The sequence below is a fragment of the Ylistrum balloti genome, unplaced genomic scaffold (assembly GCF_031769215.1).
Source record: "Ylistrum balloti isolate Yb309-2 unplaced genomic scaffold, AGI_CSIRO_Ybal_v1 Utg370928, whole genome shotgun sequence".
Lineage (NCBI taxonomy): Eukaryota > Metazoa > Mollusca > Bivalvia > Pectinida > Pectinidae > Ylistrum > Ylistrum balloti.
In genome coordinates this window covers 201,531-224,046 of record NW_026782525.1, presented here as the reverse complement: position 1 = coordinate 224,046, position 22,516 = coordinate 201,531, and the positions used below count along the sequence as shown (strand labels likewise).

Genomic DNA, 22,516 nt, shown 5'->3' with positions numbered 1-22,516 from the left:
TAGCCTGAAACTCTTTAATCCAATGCAATGTTAGACAAGGGGCACGTATCAGACAGGTGGAAATGTGGCATTGTCATTCCAATAAAAGCTCAGCTCTTGTCTTCGGAAATATCCGTATAAGGAGTAACGACTTGAAGTAGACAAGACCCAGATTATAACCAGCTCGGATTTATACCTGATATCTGGTCTATTTTATGTAAATACAACTTACAGCAATTCTTATAAGGGTACGTAACAAATGTCCACTTCCTGTCAAAAAATGTCATGGAAACGGATTGTCAATTATTCTATTAAAACAATGGAGGACGTTCTCCTGAACAAAAGACTTGTGGACGATCTGGACATTTTGCGATATCAAGACATTCATGGTACGTCTCCTTAAATTCTGTAGAAAACACTGAAAACTGCGGAAGACCTCAACATTTTCAGGTTTGTGTGTAAAATGGTGACATGTTCCCCTCAGTGGATAGAGCAACCGTGTAAACTATGTAACATACTGTACATAGAGACTGTTGTACATTATGTGACTGTCGAGCTACAGCTGACCTTCGTGACGTATTCAGGACACTAACTATAGATAAATATGTCAGACCATTATTTGTCTATCTGGACAATCTTCAGCACGAAGACTTCCTAATGACCCTCCTCGGTAAACATGTTCCAGCAGGAAGACTTGAAGGTAAAGAAGAATACCAGGAATTCCTCTTGGACAGTATCATATATATCTGAAGTGCTGCTCATGTGTTCTTATCAAATGTTAATCCATCATGACTTATCAATATATCGTACCAACAAAACATACTCGTGAAATCGAGGAAGATATGTAGTAACGATAGTGGCTAATCAAGTTCAAGCTAATTTGATGTAAATGACTCTTTCCTTTTGTAAAGCTCTTAACAGAGGAATAGAATATTTGACTGGTGATTGAAGGGAAGTTATCTTGATTTATCCGGTACCCGCGGTATTTACAAGTTAAACCATAAGTAAATACTTTACGACAATTCAACTTATGTATTGATCTACAAGCTAGATTGATAAATATACATGTTTATGTATCACAGACATTCCTTACATCGTAAACAGGACGTCATTCTATTTATCTGTCACCCAGATTGCATTCATATTGACAATAAATGCAATTTGACAGACGTACAATGGTTAAATGGTTTATGAAATTAAACAATATCAGGTGATGTGTTCTCTCTATGACCGAGCTGTTTACGTGTCGATACAAAAAGTATGTTTATTATTATGACACATTGTATGAAATCGACAAAACAAGGAAAAAAACTTTCCCTGTGCTCTACAATGTAAACTTCTGGGATAAAGGTTACATCAAAAAGGTGGCACCTGTTTCTGTACACCATCTCTTGAGATTACACCACTGGTAAAGTTACACCAAGACATGAGGCAGCGGTGGTGCCACCTTGTTTTGGTGTAAGAATAGTAAGAAATTTACATTGGTTGTGCAATGTACTGAAACTTGAACAGTTCATCAAGTTGTAGAAATTAATACAATTTGGTATGTTACGATATCGAGGGTGAATATATAAATTTCTGTACTGTACCAGTTCTGGATTTTGGCATTTAAAGATATAACGGAATTCATCCCCTATTTCATTTAAATCACATATCAAACACTTCCTGTCTTCTCTGGGTACATTTCTCCATCTTCCAGTTTCTATGGGGAGATTGAAGTTACATGTTCTACATTTTGTTAAGATCCTTCTATTTTTAATAGGTAGTTTGATTAGATAACTTTCAAGTTTCGGTACATTTTTAAACATTCTGTAGTTTATACATTTAGAAATATTCATAATATTACTTTCCCAGGATTGTAGAAACTGACTATATAAAACAGAGTACAAAACATTTCTTAACCAAGTAATATTTACATTGATAGGGTTTTGACATACATAAGACAATCCACATTCATTAAAAATACTCTTTACAAATTCAATCCATGGTGAATTGGTCTTATTCAATAACAAATACAATTTGCGTAATATTTCATTGTCTATGTTACAATTTTGGCCCAAAAAATTGCCATTCTTATTTTGATGTTAATAATCAACGGATATCGCCCAAGTTCTCCGTAAACCATACTGTTGGGTGCATGTTTCGATACATTTAATATATATTTACAATATTTCGTATGTACATGTTCAATAAGGTTCAACTTTGAGAAGCCCCACACTTCGCAGCCGTATAGTGATATTGGCTTCACAACTTTATCAAACAGATCAATTTGACAGTCTATAGATAAATTATGAGTACGACATCTAGCAATAACTCCAAATAGAACTTTCATACCTTTATTATATAGATGTTTTATATTGTGATTAAACAATCCGTTCCTAGAAAAAATAACTCCTAAATATTTATACCACTTTACAACTTCTACAGTTTTACCATCATATGTAAAAGCTAAGTGTTGGGGTTGTCTCCCCTTACTGAATATCATCACTTCAGTTTTTTCGATATTAACTTTTAGTTTTTAGACATGTGGTGACGAGAGAAACCATGGTGGATACCACATATGGTGACAGGAGACACTATTGCGGATATCACGTGTTGTAACGGGAGATACTATGGCGGTTATCACGTGTGGTGACGAGAGACGCTATGGCGGTTATCACGTGTGGTGACGAGAGATACTATTGCGGATATCACGTGATGTAACGGGAGATACTATGGCGGTTATCACGTGTGGTGACGAGAGACACTATGGCGAATATCACGTGTGGTAATGGGAGACACTTTGGCGGTTATCTCGTGTGGTGACGAGAGACAATATGGCGGATATCACGTGTGGTGACGGGAGACGCTATGGCGGTTATCACGTGTGGTCGTGAGAGACACTATGGCGGTTATCAGGTGTGGTGACCGTAGACACTATGGCTGATATCACGTTTGGTAACTGGAGACACTATGGCGGACATCACGTGTGGTGACGGGAGACACTTTGGCGGATATCACATGTGGTGACAAGAGACAACATGGTGGATACCACATGTGGTGACGGGAGACACCATGGCGAATATCACGTGTGGTGACGGGAGATACCATGGCGGTTATAACGTGTGGTGACGAGAGACTATGGCGGATATCACGTGTGGTGACGGGAGACAATATGGCGGTTATCACATGTGGTGATGGGAGATACTTTGGCGGTTATCACGTGTGGTGACGGGAGACACTATGGCGGCTATCACGTGTGGTGACGGGAGACGCAAGGGCGAATATCACGTGTGGTGACGGGAGACTAAGGCGGTTATCACGTGTTGTGACGGGAGACACTATGGCGGATATCACGTGTGGTAACGGGAGACACTATGGCTGTTATCACGTGTGGTGACGGGAGATACTTTGGCGGTTATCACATGTGGTGACGAGAGACTATGGCGGTTATCACGTGTGGTGACGGGAGACATTATGGCGGTTATCACATGTGGTGACGGGAGACTAAGGCGGTTATCACGTGTTGTGACAGGAGACACTACTTCGACATGACGTGTTGTGACGGGAGACACCAGGGCGAATATCACGTGTGGTGACGGGAGACATCAGGGCGAATATCACGTGTGGTGAAGGGAGACACTATGGCGGATATCAGGTGTGGTAACTGGAGAAACTATGGCGGTTATCACGTGTGGTGACGGGAGACATCAGGGCGAATATCACGTGTGGCGACGAGAGACACCATGGCGGTTTTCACGTGTGGTGACGGGAGACACAAGGGCGAATATCACGTGTGGTGACGGGATACTAAGGCGGTTATCACGTGTTTTAACGGGAGACACTATGGCGACATCACGTGTGGTGACTGGAGACACCAGTGCGAATATTACGTTTGGTGACGGGAGACACTATGACGGTTATCACGTGTGGCACGGGAGATACTATGGCGGATATCACGTGTGGTGACGGGAGACTATGGCGGTTATCACGTGTTGTGACGGGAAACACCATGGCGAATATCACGTGTGGTGACGGGAGATACTGTGGCGGTTATCACGTGTGGTGACGAGAGACTATGGCGGATATCACGTGTTGTAACTAGAGACACTATGGCGGTTATCACGTGTGGTGACGGGAGATACTATGGCGGTTATCACGTGTGGTGACGAGAGACTATGGCGGATAGCACGTGTGGTGACGGGAGACACTATGGTGGACATCACGTGTGGTGACGGGAGACACTATGGCGGATATTGATCTAGTTCGATATTCCTTTTGTCGGTTTCCAAACTTCAAGTATCATTTTCTTAACGAAATTGGGGGAAATCATGTTTTTATTTCATTTTCTTCACAAATATCACAAATTTTTCAATAATCATATATCTTCGTTCCCTGTTGTAGTACCGGGAATTTAGCTTCTATTAGCTTATAACTTTCGTGCTAGCGGCGTAATGCTACACCGTTAAGTCTTTATAATGGTTTCTGTGTCTTCAGTTGGACAGAAATGTTTGACATTTAAGGATCAGATATTACTCTCTGTACTTAGAGCCCGTATAGAGGCAAACGAAAGTTAGGTGAAAAACTGTTCACAAATTAATTATATGTCTCGACAACATCGGACGCGCCATGGCTTAAAATCATGTCTTGTCATAATAACGCATTCGTATAAAATTATCTATCGTTCAGATTTAGGGCAAATCAGTTTAATTATGTAGTCACGAACGTGTTTATTTCACATATAGTAATGTACATAATGCAAGTGTGTACGTATACCACAACTGTTGTCATCATCATCATCAACTTGACAGTCATAACTTCGCAATTATGATTACCAATCTCACCGACAACTGCCATTGCAAAATGTTCCAAAATGTTTTAATTAAAAATTAAACCTTAAAAGAACATACAGTACACGACAAGAGATCAGTGAACATGATGAATGCTCTCCGAACACAATTGGAGACAAACTTTTAACAAAGGGAAATAACTCTGTATTTGAGGGGTTTCAGGTCCTGAATTTCGTACACAACACATCCTCTTAGTATGATCAATGTACACGCCTACTTTCACTGTCCTAGTTAAAAGGCAAGCAAAGTTATGCCAGGGATTTAGAATTTTATCAAGGGGCAATAACACTGTAATACAGGGGTTGTTGGTCCAGAATTGGGTACATTGCATTTTAAAATGACTGGCAGGATAACATGTCTAAAGGGTTGAATTACAATGAGGTTTTTAATGACTGCAAAATGATGATTAACTTGAAGAATCAATCGTGTGTTGACACTTCGCATGGACATTGCCTATCGATGATGTTCGCCGGGGTAACAGTATTAGTTCTCAGTTCCTCGTAACCATTGAGGGGAATAATACTTTCAACAATAGTTGCCCTGTAACGAGAATTAGAAGCATTGTAGTTTGGTCAGCAGATTACGTTTTACTGGTACTTTTTTCAATCATAATTTAGCTACATTTAACATACACTACGACAGAAGATCCATATTTTTTCGCTTTAGCCTCTAGCTCGCTCAGGTTACAGTGCACGTTGCCTTTTCATGGTCACTTACATGCGCGTGTCTATGAATATACATTTCGGTAATTATCTAACCTTTGTCATATTGATATATTCTTAAACACCTTCAAGACAAAAGCTGATGTTGATATATAACAGTTTGAAAAACGCTTATGCCCTGTTTTGTGACCACGAGCTTCGTTTGATACATGAAGGGACCAAGCTAGTCTTGTCCATATAGTGTTTGCCTACAGAGCCTTCAATTTTGCCATGACATGTTATAGGGGTGCAGAGAGCGGAAGTGATCGTAACCCCTGGAGTATTAAGGATACGTTTTTTAAATGACTTGCAGGATTTTTAATGACTACAAAATGATAATTAAATTGAAGAATTAATCGTGTGTAGATACTTCGCATAAACATTGCCTATCAGTTATGTTTGTCAAAAACATATGTCTTACAAACATCCTAAAGCAATAACAGTTGATTTAGAAATCTGACGATTTTCAAAAGTTTCATTTAAAATATTAAAAGCAGTACATTGCATTGAAACATCTAAAATTTTATTTTATTGTGATGAGAATTAATTTGTTATAACATAAATAAAGATTTTTGAGCAACATAAGCGTACATGCGATATGAGATACATTCACACCTGTATGTAAAACGAGCTTTTATGAAGTTAGATTCGAGACGAGTTTCATTTTGAAAACTCGTCTAATATTCTGTTTATCGCGTGATTTTGATTCTTTTGTTAGCATTTATGAATAAACCATTTGATACGACAGATACTAAATCAGAATTGGTGACATCTCATCATCGGTATCTCTAGCATTGGTGACGTCCCAATGCATTTGACACGTGAGGTTGTATCACAAAAAAATAATTGGAGTCTTCAGCCAATCATAAGTCAGCTAGGTCATATCACACGTGTGAGATAGATATAAGATTTTGAATGATTTTTCATTTCACATTTTTTCTTTAGTAATATTGGCCTTAGCGAGAAAAAACAAGCTCATAACTCATAGAAGTTACATATTTGACAATTTCACAAAGTCACAAAGACAAAGTCACTGTTGAAATATGGAGAATTTTATCAAACAGAGGCAGCCATTTTGTGACGACATTTTCACAAGATGACGTAGCGTCAACAGGATGTGACATGGGTGTTATCACACTGATAACATTGGGCAATTATGTTATAATGAGCGTTATTAGACTGGTGATAAAAGGGTAGTTATGGTATAATAGGTGTTATGACACTGATAACGGGACATATCGGTGATACTGGTTTTTAAAAAACAGAAAACAGGGTAATTATGTTATCACAGGTGTTATTACATTGATAACAAAGTAGTTATGTTATAACGAGTGTTATACCACCTATAACTACTGAAAATTACGGTTTAGACCTCACTAAACCAGCTGAACAAACTTACTGTATATCTCATCCAATCACGACATCGATGACGGCGACAAAAATACAACCAGCAAACGCTGTGAAAACAACTCTGAAAATCTATCTATAACTTCTACAGAAGCCATGATATTGTGGAGAAGGAATACTGCTATCTAGAAATGGAAATATCACAACCAAGAGAAGCCAGCACACGCCAGAAGCAGTTCAGTGGTAAGCTGTTCATGTTTTTCAGAAATCGAGATAAACTACCGAGTCTGTAGTACCCCATTCTGATCTCCCAGAGTCAGTACCTCTGATGTGCCCTGCCACTTTTCCTGGATCGAGGCTCAGTACCATGGTCTCTCTCAGCCAATTGGTGTTTTACGATAGTACATTGATGACCTTGACAGCCGACGGGGGCCAATAATGACAGAGCCACGATATCGACACTAAATAAATACTGATTTTCTTGTATACGTGTAATTTAAAATGACATCGCACAATCTATATGAACTATTGTGATAAGCTTCATCCTCAAATTTAGTGAATTAAGAAGACAAGTTTGTTAAGAAAGAATATGCGAGTCGTCTGTTGGGAAAACATGAACGAATTCAGAAACAAATATTCAATCAAAGTTATATTTGCCATGAATTTTTCCAAATATGTCCTTATTTCTGTCGCCTTTAACATGTAGATCGTCAAAAAGGAATCGTGATGAATTTTCAATAAATTTGTCTGTTATAAAGTTGACGGCCGAGCCTGGACACACACAGTACATGTTCGTGTTTCACTGGGAAAGAAATGTCCAACCGTTTCCATGGTCACCTCGCGGCCAAATGTTGAAATGTGCGGTATCACTGAACAGGTATACGTATTTGAAAGCTGTGGATGGTGGATTCTATAATCAAACAAGGTTTTTCTTAGCATGTAGGCAACGTTTGAATTTATTCAGTATTGAAATCAAGAAATTTATTGGTGTTAATTCTCCAATCTGTATTTTATTTTATTCCTCACAGACCTCCTAGCTTTCATCCATTCAGGTTTTAATTATTTAATTCTTTATAGTAAGAACATTCTGTTCTCAAAAAAACAATGAAAGCAAGCGGGCATTTTTTTCGACGGGAGATTGAATGTAAGAATAAAATTCGAATTCCTAAGCATAACTGTCTTCGAATTCATAATGAGTTGTACATCGTCAGTTCGTAATCAATTCTTAATGAGTTGTACATCGTCAGTTCGATATCAATTCTTAATGAGTTGTACATCGTCAGTTCGATATCAATTCTTAATGAGTTGTACATCGTCAGTTCGTAATCAATACTTAATGAGTTGTACATCGTCAGTTCGATATCAATTCTTAATGAGTTGTACATCGTCAGTTCGTAATCAATTCTTAATGAGTTGTACATCGTCAGTTCGTAATCAATTCTTAATGAGTTGTACATCGTCAGTTCGTAATCAATTCTTAATGAGTTGTACATCGTCAGTTCGATATCAATTCTTAATGAGTTGTACATCGTCAGTTCGTAATCAATTCTTAATGAGTTGTACATCGTCAGTTCGTAATCAATTCTTAATGAGTTGTACATCGTCAGTTCGTTATCAATTCTTAATGTAAACTAATTTTTTTATTCACCAGATTCCTTGGACGGTAGATGGTTAGATGTTTTTGTTTAGGAATTTCACAATTATTTCCACAATGTCCCGTTTATTGCAACAAACAGTTAGTTTTAGTTCAGAAGGATCTCTACTAGTTTCAACAAGAGTTATCTCCCTTACTACACATACTAATTGTAATTAACATCTCCGTTTAATTATTTTCACAACAAACAACGTCGTATTACGAAGAAAACAAGAATCACACATGTTCTCGCCTGTACTTCTGTGCTAGTAAGCTCTTTTTTAAGCAAATGCAAAATACGCTACAATAAACGTCTCCTCTCCTAAATACCAAATTATTGAGTTCATCTTGATAAATAATATGTAAATGGAGTTTTGTAATTTTTTCAATGCCAAGAATTCATGCAAATGGGACATTTTGCCCCAAATCGCTCTTCTCCAGGATGGAGTGGGAAGGTTTCCTCCCAGTTTCCCACACTCGCAAGAAAAAAAGCATTTTACCTAGATGTCCCTACTAAAATGTATTAATTTATTCCTTCCAAGTTTGATTGGTATAGCGCTTGTACTTCATTTAAAGCATGCAGGATACACATCAGATGCCTGAAGGAAATCTATATTGTGTATATGTAAACATAATGCAGATTGTACACGTGTTGCTATAAATAAAACGTGAGATGCTCATGTTGCTACAAAGGAAAGGGAAGTTCACCTCGTTATCGTCGGAGATGTGATAAAACAAGTATAAAACGAGACATCAGTCGTATCGCTCATTTGGTATTTAATGCTTTTCACAAATACATAAATATTTCACATCAATGACAGTGAAGTCTTGGTCAATGCGAATGTGTTCAAACGGTTTTAACAAATGTTACCCCTGTGACCTTGAACGTGGGTCACAAAACTTCTTTTTAGAAACTGGATCTATGGATTGTTCGGGCCAAATATCACGAGTCTAGGCTTTTTGGTTTGCCGAAGAAGTTGTATACCCGGGAAAGTTGATGATGGATGTATGACTCACCACTGCATAAACTCACTTGGTCCTTCAGGCCTTCAGTCGGAAGTAGCATTTGCTGACAATCATTATGTAACCAAACTTTGATCCACCAGAGCAGGAGTTCACATAGATACACACCCAGTCTACGATCTTTGTTTTAAGCTTTGTCTGTTTAAGTGTTTATGAGATATATCATGCATAATTAGTTTTTTTTATCTGAAAAGTGTGTCCAGTTTGACTTTTGAATCTTTAACCTTGACTGTACAAACTGTACGTAAGATGTAGGTCATTCTAATCATGTGTAATACTATGGTTTGCAGATGAACTAAATCTTGTGAGAGATTCAGATATCTTGTACACAAGCTTTTACTTGGAATAGTAGAACCTTTGACCTTGACTGACTACTACCAAAATGTTGGATGGCATGCCACAGGGTGAATATAAACTTAACCCGCTCTGGAGTCCACCAGATATCTTGTCCTCATTACAAAAGATTCTTAATTCAAAATCAAAGTGGTCAAGGGTGACATTTGACCTTTAACCTTGGCCAATGACCATCAAAATCTAATCAGGTGTCAAATTCTATGGTTTTATCTTGCGAATATGTACTTTGTACACAAGCATTGTAGAGATGGATATACCTGCCAGTCGCCAGAACACTGAGTTTGTCAATGAGACAGGAGGAGTCCAAGGGTGGAAACCTCTAACTAACTAACTAGCTAACTAGCTAGCTAACTAACTAACTAACCAACTAACTAACTAAGGATATACCTCCCCATCCCTTTACTAAGTGTATCAGAAACACAAACACTTCAGTGGCTAATAAGATGTTTATTTCTTTGGTCTAAGGTTGATGATATCCACACAAATGACAATGAAATCTTGGTAATGCAGGTTTACAATGTATAAAACACATGGTGCAGCCTGTAGCCAGATGATAAAATATTCAATACTTCAAATTATTATGATATTTTTGTTTGTTTGAAAACATAACCAAGAAGGATTTTTCTGGTAAGAATTTCATTTAAAAGTAAGAAAATCTGATATCAAATATTCACCATAACATCAAGAAAATTTTATATAAGCAATTACAAAATGTTTTTGTATTTCTCACAACAGGGAAGTAGAGAGAAACAGATCAGATTGCAAATCTCTGTGGAAGATTATTGAAAATTTTGAAGCAATTTCAAAAAAACAAATACATTTACTGTAAAATAAGATTGTGGTGTGATTGTTGATGACTCTCTGAATCATGATTGTATTTGAACTACACGTGTCAGAAGTTGGAAGATATCTTACATACAGACATGTCTGTAAAATCAAACTGGAAGTAAAAGAAGGGAAATTATTGTGAAGAAATCTAGATATTCATTTTTGTATAGCTCTTTAAGCACCCAAGTCAGGAATTGTGTCCATTTTTTTTCTTCAAATTTAAAAAATGATCAAATAAATTAATCTTAACTTTAATCAGAAATTTTCCTCAGCACTATTTCACAAATTTCCCAATCACTGTAAAATTATTTAGACACGAGTTATTTCCCTTTGTCCACTTTTCCTTCTCTATTACTATAACTAAAGTTATTTATGACATCTGCTGAAGTTATCACAAAATGTAGAGAAAAATATACATAAAACAGGTCAATAAAGAGTTGTTTTTGTTCTTTGTTTTTAAACATGAATTTTCCTTTCAACTGCTTTGAAAATACAATAGGGCTATTTTCTGGCATAATTTCTGCTCACTCTATATATTTATATATACATATTCAGACACTTTAATTGATCAATATAAAATATTATAAATAAATGCACAACCGTGTAAAGTTTAAACATACATATTACAACAGATACATGTAGTAAAATCAATTTCATTTTATAAAGATTATAAAATTTGATTTTTAAAATAAAAACTCAAAAATTGGTAAAATACATTTCCTTTGGAAGAACAATATAAATTATATAAAATCAGAAATTAAAACCAAATGTTTAGTGTAGCACCTTATTTGCATACAAAAGTGAATACCATAACAATTGTAAATAGTGTATTACATTCATTAATAGTAGCTGGTTTTCATCAGATTTAGAAAACATTAGATAACACGTTACACCCTTCATCAATCCATCAAACTTTTTTTAAGGGGTTTGCGTTTATGGCCTATGAGATTTAAAATCCACCCCTGATACTGTTGCCTTAAAGATTATTTCAATGATTTCTTCAAAACTATTTCAAATATGGAGCCAAAATTTGTGTACGGTTTTAAAACTTCTCAATATCATCTAGTGTTCCTAGTAATTCCTATTTCTCCTCACAAATCTTCAGTGTTTTTCTTGAGAAGAAAGTAAAGCCCAACTGGCTGGTAAAACTAGAGCAAAAGTGAAAAAAATCATATTGGTGAGTCAAAAAAAAAATGGATAAATCGCTAACGGTTATTTAATATAACAAACAATTAATATCAATTAAATACTTGTTATCTGCAACAGAACTACATTTTCTTTAACAAAGTACTCAGGTTTTTGTACAAATTTACAAAATGTTTAATCACAAAAGTAAAATTGTGAGTTCACTAAAAAAATTTTCTTACTTGTCATTTTATTGTCCTTAAGATTCATTTGACCAGGAAAGATTACAAACAAACAAGGTTTCATTTTTAAGCATTAATCTGACTGATTAAGCAGGGAGAATTGTAAGATTTGATTTTTAGATCACAATATCAATCCTTGGCATTGGTCTAATATAAAGAAACTGAAGCTCTGAAAAGTTTTTATGTTTAAGTGAGTGCAATACAAACAAGAGATGAGCCAGTCTGGCATCAGGCAAGCCCTGAACTAATCTTGACCTCCCTGTTACAGGTATTGTAAATGATGATGTTACTCAGATAACTGAACAGATTCAGACAAATAAACTGACAATACAACTAAATGATGTGATTGCTACAAGGCAGTTCTAAAACAATATTCATAATTTAACATAAATATCACTACAATGACCAGTTGATGAAATGTGTGTGAAGACTGCTCAATGACAATGATGATGATGAAACAAATGATACGGTTTATATGATAAAATGTAATTTGGTCTACATTTAAGTTAAATGCTATATGCTACCTTACTGTGACATGGAGACTTAAGGATGTATGCTACCTTACTGTGACATGGAGACTTAAGGATGTATGCTACCTTACTGTGACATAGAGACTTAAGGATGTATGCTACCTTACTGTGACATGGAGACTTAAGGATGTATGCTACCTTACTGTGACATGGAAACTTAAGGATGTATGCTACCTTACTGTGACATGGAGACTTAAGGATGTATGCTACCTTACTGTGACATGGAGACTTAAAGGTGTATGCTACCTTACTGTGACATGGAGACTTAAGGATGTATGCTACCTTACTGTGACATGGAGACTTAAGGATGTATGCTACCTTACTGTGACATAGAGACTTAAGGATGTATGCTACCTTACTGTGACATGGCGTCTTAAAGGTGTATGCAACCTTACTGTGACATGGAGACTTAAGGATGTATGCTACCTTACTGTGAAATGAATTTAGTTTCCTAAAGAGGTGATTTGGAATGATTGTGATAGGGGGCACACTTGGAATTTTAAAAACACTGTCAGGTAGTTTCATAAGGGAGACAACTTTTAATAAATGTCACATGTAACATGTAAGGTAGCACATAACATGAAAATAAAAAAAAAGACAATTTATCAAATACTGACAAGCTTGACTGATTCCTTTAAGTTAACTACAAATCATCTCTTACAGTCTGGGTGTGTTTTAATGCTATCAGCTGTAGGTTGAACGCTGTTTCATTTATTGTAAAAAAATATTTACATAACAAATTCATCACCATAACTTACTTCCGATATATATCCCTTAACAAAGCAAACTTTAATGAATGCTCCTCAGCAAAAACTTCTGAAAGTAGGCTTTCAATTATACCATATTTCCTAAACGTTTGTAAGCTTTACTTACATCAGAGTGATAACTCTCCACATATACTGTAATCATCAAGTTTTCCTCCTCACAACACTGTTTCAAAACATAATGCTATTAGTGTTTTTCCGTAGAATATTAATGACACTCAGCCATCTAAATCAACTTCTGGTTCATCCTCGTCATCATCTTCCTCACCAAATTCCTCATTGATTTCTTCCTCCATTTCCATAACTTGTTGATCTATTCTGTTCATCTTCTGGATAATTCTCTCCTCCTGTTCAAGGTCGTCGACCTCTTCAGGGGGTGGACAGTTGAAGCAGCGAGGACTGTTGAGTCCGTAATTGAGACAGGTATGTCCGACACACTGACAACACCCATGGTCGTGAAACCAGCGATACTGACTCGCCCCCATTGACTTGCATGCATCCTTACACTTCTGCATGGCGCTACACTCGGACATGAATGCCACAGTACAGTTTGTGTCCTCCTGGTACTCTGGTTTCACCCTTTCACGTTTACCTGTAATTACAAAAGTCCATGAGCATCAGATTCGGTGCCACAATTATCCTGCAATAAGTTCTAAGGACCAGCACATTACTACTTAACTAAGGGGTGGGCTTATTACAGGCCAGTGACGTAGCAGTCATTTATAATTTTATTAAACAACAGAATAATGAGTGGGCATATTACCAGACATAGGCTAAGAGCTCTGTCAGTAGGTACTTCATATCATCTATTGCCTCTCGTGTATGAAACCGTAAAACATGTCTACACCACACAAGGAAGCAGGCACAAAGGGCCTTTATCAGCAGGTGGTCTTTATCAGCAGGTTTATGATAATTATGTATTGTTTTTTATGTAGAGGTGACCATTTTAAAGAGGTTTATGTTCTATACAAGTGGCCTGTATAGACAGGTATTAATTCTATACAGGTGGCCTTTACAGATAAATGGTTTGTTTATGGAGAGACACAGCAGTGGCCTTTATAGACAGGTATTTATTCTATACAGGTGGGCTTTATGGACAGGTATTTATTCTATACAGGTGGGCTTTACAGATAAATGGTTTGTTTATGGAGAGGCACAGCAGTGGCCTTTATAGACAGGTATTTACAAAGAGGTGACCTACATAGACAGGCATTATTATGTAGGATGGTCTTTACAAGCAGTTGGTTGTTATACAGAGGTGACCATTGCAGACAATTGCTGGTTTTGAAATAAGGTGGACTTTATAGACAGGTTTTTGTGATGAAATATGCGACTTCAACCTTGAATATTTATTCTACAATTAGCAAGGAATGAAAACTTCATCAGTTTAATGATAAATCTTACAGAAACTGCAGGAAATGTGGGCGAGTTCATTACTGAATAAACACCATTCTTATAGCCACACAAACTGTATTTTGTTGATGTTTGAAATAATACTTTCCGGTTTTGTTTTTTTTTGTTTTTTGTTTTGTGGAATTCATAATTAACAACATTTATAAAATTATTTTGATCCTAATCCAATAAAATGTGTCATCAAAACATTCTCCTGTTTTATATATTTCTTTCTTTCAACCAACTTAGATTTTCCTCAGTTACATCCTTGGTTTTAACAATTATGGTCCTTATCAAAACTGACCGGTCCTAAGTGGACAGCTGGATGCAATTTAATCATTTGACAATACTGTATAGAATTCTAAAGTTGTATTGAAAGCAGTCATTTACTTGTGTCTGTTGTGTAATAATACAAATCAATCTCTGGTACATGACAGAATCCAATGTTACCTTACTGTGCCATAAAACTCAATGTTTACGAGAGAAATGATGTCTCTCTACATACAGGCACCTGGTTATGTCTTGTCCTATTCCAGACAAACATGTGCAGTCTTCAAACTTCAAAAACAGCTTAAAATCAAAAAGAGCTACAACATAGTTCCTAAATTAACTGAATCCCTCCTGAACATGAAAAACCTTCTTCCTGACGCATATACCCTCATCATCAGCCAATACAGATTCTAGCTTATATATGTAGTCTCAAGTCAAAATACACAATGTGATATGCCTATTTTACAAGTTGTTTTGGGGTCTGACATAAAACAAATCAAGTCCCCTTAAGTTCATGTAAAGCTTCACCTTGATAACCTTTCTGGTTACCAGGAATCACAGAGTGAAACCTCTCCAAACCGACTTAGCATGAGACAGTTAAACCTCTCCAAACTGACTTAACATGGGACAGTTAAACCTCTCCACACAGGAGATAAATGCTGTTTATCTCTTGTTACAGGTAAAGGAACTTTTACAGGAGATAAATGCTGTTTATTTCTCCTAATAGTTGTGAAGTTCCCTTCACAGGAGATAAATGCTGTTTATTTCTCCTAATAGTTGTGAAGTTCCCTTCACAGGAGATAAATGCTGTTTATCTCTCCTAATAGTTGTGAAGTTCCCTTCACAGGAGATAAATGCTGTTTATCTCTCCTAATGGTTGTGAAGTTCCCTTCACAGGAGATAAATGCTGTTTATTTCTCCTAATAGTTGTGAAGTTCCCTTCACAGGAGATAAATGCTGTTTATCTCTCCTAATAGTTGTGAAGTTCCCTTCACAGGAGATAAATGCTGTTTATTTCTCCTAATAGTTGTGAAGTTCCCTTCACAGGAGATAAATGCTGTTTATTTCTCCTAATAGTTGTGAAGTTCCCTTCACAGGAGATAAATGCTGTTTATCTCTCCTAATAGTTGTGAAGTTCCCTTCACAGGAGATAAATGCTGTTTATTTCTCCTAATAGTTAACTGTGAAGTTCCCTTCACAGGAGAGAAATGTTGTTTATCTCTTGTTACAGGTAAAGGAACTTTTACAGGAGATAAATGCTGTTTATCTCTCCTAATAGTTGTGAAGTTCCCTTCACAGGAGATAAATGCTGTTTATCTCTCTTAATAGTTGTGAAGTTCCCTTCACAGGAGATAAATGCTGTTTATTTCTCCTAATAGTTAACTGTGAAGTTCCCTTCACAGGAGAGAAATGTTGTTTATCTCTTGTTACAGGTAAAGGAACTTTTACAGGAGATAAATGCTGTTTATCTCTCCTAATAGTTGTGAAGTTCCCTTCACAGGAGATAAATGCTGTTTATTTCTCCTAATAGTTGTGAAGTTCCCTTCACAGGAGATAAATGCTGTTTATTTCTCCTAATAGTTAACTGTGAAGTTCCCTTCACAGGAGATAAATGCTGTTTATCTCTCCTAATAGTTGTGAAGTTCCCTTCACAGGAGATAAATGCTGTTTATTTCTCCTAATAGTTAACTGTGAAGTTCCCTTCACAGGAGAGAAATGTTGTTTATCTCTTGTTACAGGTAAAGGAACTTTTACAGGAGATAAATGCTGTTTATCTCTCTTAATAGTTGTGAAGTTCCCTTCACAGGAGATAAATGCTGTTTATTTCTCCTAATAGTTGTGAAGTTCCCTTCACAGGAGATAAATGCTGTTTATCTCTCCTAATAGTTGTGAAGTTCCCTTCACAGGAGATAAATGCTGTTTATTTCTCCTAATAGTTGTGAAGTTCCCTTCACAGGAGAGAAATGTTGTTTATCTCTTGTTACAGGTAAAGGAACTTTTACAGGAGATAAATGCTGTTTATCTCTCCTAATAGTTAACTGTGAAGTTCCCTTCACAGGAGAGAAATGTTGTTTATCTCTTGTTACAGGTAAAGGAACTTTTACAGGAGATAAATGCTGTTTATCTCTCCTAATAGTTGTGAAGTTCCCTTCACAGGAGATAAATGCTGTTTATCTCTCCTAATAGTTGTGAAGTTCCCTTCACAGGAGATAAATGCTGTTTATTTCTCCTAATAGTTAACTGTGAAGTTCCCTTCACAGGAGAGAAATGTTGTTTATCTCTTGTTACAGGTAAAGGAACTTTTACAGGAGATAAATGCTGTTTATCTCTCCTAATAGTTGTGAAGTTCCCTTCACAGGAGATAAATGCTGTTTATTTCTCCTAATAGTTAACTGTGAAGTTCCCTTCACAGGAGAGAAATGTTGTTTATCTCTTGTTACAGGTAAAGGAACTTTTACAGGAGATAAATGCTGTTTATCTCTCCTAATAGTTGTGAAGTTCCCTTCACAGGAGATAAATGCTGTTTATTTCTCCTAATAGTTAACTGTGAAGTTCCCTTCACAGGAGAGAAATGTTGTTTATCTCTTGTTACAGGTAAAGGAACTTTTACAGGAGATAAATGCTGTTTATTTCTCCTAATAGTTAACTGTGAAGTTCCCTTCACAGGAGAGAAATGTTGTTTATCTCTTGTTACAGGTAAAGGAACTTTTACAGGAGATAAATGCTGTTTATCTCTCCTAATAGTTGTGAAGTTCCCTTCACAGGAGATAAATGCTGTTTATCTCTCCTAATAGTTGTGAAGTTCCCTTCACAGGAGAGAAATGTTGTTTATCTCTTGTTACAGGTAAAGGAACTTTTACAGGAGATAAATGCTGTTTATCTCTCCTAATAGTTGTGAAGTTCCCTTCACAGGAGATAAATGCTGTTTATTTCTCCTAATAGTTGTGAAGTTCCCTTCACAGGAGATAAATGCTGTTTATTTCTCCTAATAGTTAACTGTGAAGTTCCCTTCACAGGAGAGAAATGTTGTTTATCTCTTGTTACAGGTAAAGGAACTTTTACAGGAGATAAATGCTGTTTATCTCTCCTAATAGTTGTGAAGTTCCCTTCACAGGAGATAAATGCTGTTTATTTCTCCTAATAGTTGTGAAGTTCCCTTCACAGGAGATAAATGCTGTTTATCTCTCCTAATAGTTGTGAAGTTCCCTTCACAGGAGATAAATGCTGTTTATTTCTCCTAATAGTTGTGAAGTTCCCTTCACAGGAGATAAATGCTGTTTATCTCTCCTAATAGTTGTGAAGTTCCCTTCACAGGAGATAAATGCTGTTTATCTCTCCTAATAGTTGTGAAGTTCCCTTCACAGGAGATAAATGCTGTTTATCTGTCCTAATAGTTGTGAAGTTCCCTTCACAGGAGATAAATGCTGTTTATCTCTCCTAATAGTTGTGAAGTTCCCTTCACAGGAGATAAATGCTGTTTATTTCTCCTAATAGTTGTGAAGTTCCCTTCACAGGAGATAAATGCTGTTTATCTCTCCTAATAGTTGTGAAGTTCCCTTCACAGTAGATAAATGCTGTTTATTTCTCCTAATAGTTAACTGTGAAGTTCCCTTCACAGGAGATAAATGCTGTTTATTTCTCCTAATAGTTAACTGTGAAGTTCCCTTCACAGGAGAGAAATGTTGTTTATCTCTTGTTACAGGTAAAGGAACTTTTACAGGAGATAAATGCTGTTTATCTCTCCTAATAGTTGTGAAGTTCCCTTCACAGGAGATAAATGCTGTTTATTTCTCCTAATAGTTAACTGTGAAGTTCCCTTCACAGGAGAGAAATGTTGTTTATCTCTTGTTACAGGTAAAGGAACTTTTACAGGAGATAAATGCTGTTTATCTCTCCTAATAGTTGTGAAGTTCCCTTCACAGGAGATAAATGCTGTTTATTTCTCCTAATAGTTAACTGTGAAGTTCCCTTCACAGGAGATAAATGCTGTTTATTTCTCCTAATAGTTGTGAAGTTCCCTTCACAGGAGATAAATGCTGTTTATCTCTCCTAATAGTTGTGAAGTTCCCTTCACAGGAGATAAATGCTGTTTATTTCTCCTAATAGTTGTGAAGTTCCCTTCACAGGAGATAAATGCTGTTTATCTCTCCTAATAGTTGTGAAGTTCCCTTCACAGGAGATAAATGCTGTTTATCTCTCCTAATAGTTGTGAAGTTCCCTTCACAGGAGATAAATGCTGTTTATCTCTCCTAATAGTTGTGAAGTTCCCTTCACAGGAGATAAATGCTGTTTATTTCTCCTAATAGTTAACTGTGAAGTTCCCTTCACAGGAGATAAATGCTGTTTATTTCTCCTAATAGTTAACTGTGAAGTTCCCTTCACAGGAGATAAATGCTGTTTATTTCTCCTAATAGTTGTGAAGTTCCCTTCACAGGAGATAAATGCTGTTTATCTCTCCTAATAGTTGTGAAGTTCCCTTCACAGGAGATAAATGCTGTTTATTTCTCCTAATAGTTGTGAAGTTCCCTTCACAGGAGATAAATGCTGTTTATCTCTCCTAATAGTTGTGAAGTTCCCTTCACAGGAGATAAATGCTGTTTATTTCTCCTAATAGTTAACTGTGAAGTTCCCTTCACAGGAGAGAAATGTTGTTTATCTCTTGTTACAGGTAAAGGAACTTTTACAGGAGATAAATGCTGTTTATCTCTCCTAATAGTTGTGAAGTTCCCTTCACAGGAGATAAATGCTGTTTATTTCTCCTAATAGTTAACTGTGAAGTTCCCTTCACAGGAGATAAATGCTGTTTATTTCTCCTAATGGTTGTGAAGTTCCCTTCACAGGAGATAAATGCTGTTTATCTCTCCTAATAGTTGTGAAGTTCCCTTCACAGGAGATAAATGCTGTTTATCTCTCCTAATAGTTGTGAAGTTCCCTTCACAGGAGATAAATGCTGTTTATTTCTCCTAATAGTTAACTGTGAAGTTCCCTTCACAGGAGATAAATGCTGTTTATTTCTCCTAATAGTTAACTGTGAAGTTCCCTTCACAGGAGATAAATGCTGTTTATTTCTCCTAATAGTTGTGAAGTTCCCTTCACAGGAGATAAATGCTGTTTATCTCTCCTAATAGTTGTGAAGTTCCCTTCACAGGAGATAAATGCTGTTTATTTCTCCTAATAGTTGTGAAGTTCCCTTCACAGGAGATAAATGCTGTTTATCTCTCCTAATAGTTGTGAAGTTCCCTTCACAGGAGATAAATGCTGTTTATTTCTCCTAATAGTTAACTGTGAAGTTCCCTTCACAGGAGAGAAATGTTGTTTATCTCTTGTTACAGGTAAAGGAACTTTTACAGGAGATAAATGCTGTTTATCTCTCCTAATAGTTGTGAAGTTCCCTTCACAGGAGATAAATGCTGTTTATTTCTCCTAATAGTTAACTGTGAAGTTCCCTTCACAGGAGATAAATGCTGTTTATTTCTCCTAATAGTTGTGAAGTTCCCTTCACAGGAGATAAATGCTGTTTATCTCTCCTAATAGTTGTGAAGTTCCCTTCACAGGAGATAAATGCTGTTTATTTCTCCTAATAGTTGTGAAGTTCCCTTCACAGGAGATAAATGCTGTTTATCTCTCCTAATAGTTGTGAAGTTCCCTTCACAGGAGATAAATGCTGTTTATTTCTCCTAATAGTTAACTGTGAAGTTCCCTTCACAGGAGATAAATGCTGTTTATTTCTCCTAATAGTTAACTGTGAAGTTCCCTTCACAGGAGATAAATGCTGTTTATCTCTCCTAATAGTTGTGAAGTTCCCTTCACAGGAGATAAATGCTGTTTATCTCTCCTAATACTTGTGAAGTTCCCTTCACAGGAGATAAATGCTGTTTATTTCTCCTAATAGTTGTGAAGTTCCCTTCACAGGAGATAAATGCTGTTTATCTCTCCTAATAGTTGTGAAGTTCCCTTCACAGGAGATAAATGCTGTTTATTTCTCCTAATAGTTAACTGTGAAGTTCCCTTCACAGGAGAGAAATGTTGTTTATCTCTTGTTACAGGTAAAGGAACTTTTACAGGAGATAAATGCTGTTTATCTCTCCTAATAGTTGTGAAGTTCCCTTCACAGGAGATAAATGCTGTTTATTTCTCCTAATAGTTAACTGTGAAGTTCCCTTCACAGGAGATAAATGCTGTTTATTTCTCCTAATAGTTGTGAAGTTCCCTTCACAGGAGATAAATGCTGTTTATCTCTCCTAATAGTTGTGAAGTTCCCTTCACAGGAGATAAATGCTGTTTATTTCTCCTAATAGTTGTGAAGTTCCCTTCACAGGAGATAAATGCTGTTTATCTCTCCTAATAGTTGTGAAGTTCCCTTCACAGGAGATAAATGCTGTTTATTTCTCCTAATAGTTAACTGTGAAGTTCCCTTCACAGGAGAGAAATGTTGTTTATCTCTTGTTACAGGTAAAGGAACTTTTACAGGAGATAAATGCTGTTTATCTCTCCTAATAGTTGTGAAGTTCCCTTCACAGGAGATAAATGCTGTTTATTTCTCCTAATAGTTAACTGTGAAGTTCCCTTCACAGGAGATAAATGCTGTTTATTTCTCCTAATAGTTGTGAAGTTCCCTTCACAGGAGATAAATGCTGTTTATCTCTCCTAATAGTTGTGAAGTTCCCTTCACAGGAGATAAATGCTGTTTATTTCTCCTAATAGTTGTGAAGTTCCCTTCACAGGAGATAAATGCTGTTTATCTCTCCTAATAGTTGTGAAGTTCCCTTCACAGGAGATAAATGCTGTTTATTTCTCCTAATAGTTAACTGTGAAGTTCCCTTCACAGGAGAGAAATGTTGTTTATCTCTTGTTACAGGTAAAGGAACTTTTACAGGAGATAAATGCTGTTTATCTCTCCTAATAGTTGTGAAGTTCCCTTCACAGGAGATAAATGCTGTTTATTTCTCCTAATAGTTAACTGTGAAGTTCCCTTCACAGGAGAGAAATGTTGTTTATCTCTTGTTACAGGTAAAGGAACTTTTACAGGAGATAAATGCTGTTTATCTCTCCTAATAGTTGTGAAGTTCCCTTCACAGGAGATAAATGCTGTTTATTTCTCCTAATAGTTGTGAAGTTCCCTTCACAGGAGATAAATGCTGTTTATCTCTCCTAATAGTTGTGAAGTTCCCTTCACAGGAGATAAATGCTGTTTATCTCTCTTAATAGTTGTGAAGTTCCCTTCACAGGAGATAAATGCTGTTTATTTCTCCTAATAGTTGTGAAGTTCCCTTCACAGGAGATAAATGCTGTTTATCTCTCCTAATAGTTGTGAAGTTCCCTTCACAGGAGATAAATGCTGTTTATCTCTCCTAATAGTTGTGAAGTTCCCTTCACAGGAGATAAATGCTGTTTATCTCTCCTAATAGTTGTGAAGTTCCCTTCACAGGAGATAAATGCTGTTTATTTCTCCTAATAGTTGTGAAGTTCCCTTCACAGGAGATAAATGCTGTTTATCT

General features: G+C 36.5%; 1 protein-coding gene across 1 annotated transcript in view; it reads right to left on the bottom strand.

Annotated features, from left to right (window-relative positions):
• Positions 1 to 10,297: 10,297 nt before the first annotated feature.
• LOC132559496 (twisted gastrulation protein homolog 1-A-like) overlaps positions 10,298 to 22,516 on the bottom strand; it is a 31,156-nt gene continuing 18,937 nt past the window's right edge. The window contains exon 4 of the mRNA XM_060224123.1: positions 10,298 to 13,947. Within this exon, the coding sequence (XP_060080106.1) occupies positions 13,574 to 13,947 (374 nt within the window). The 3' untranslated portion in view covers positions 10,298 to 13,573. The remainder of the gene's footprint in view (positions 13,948 to 22,516) is intronic.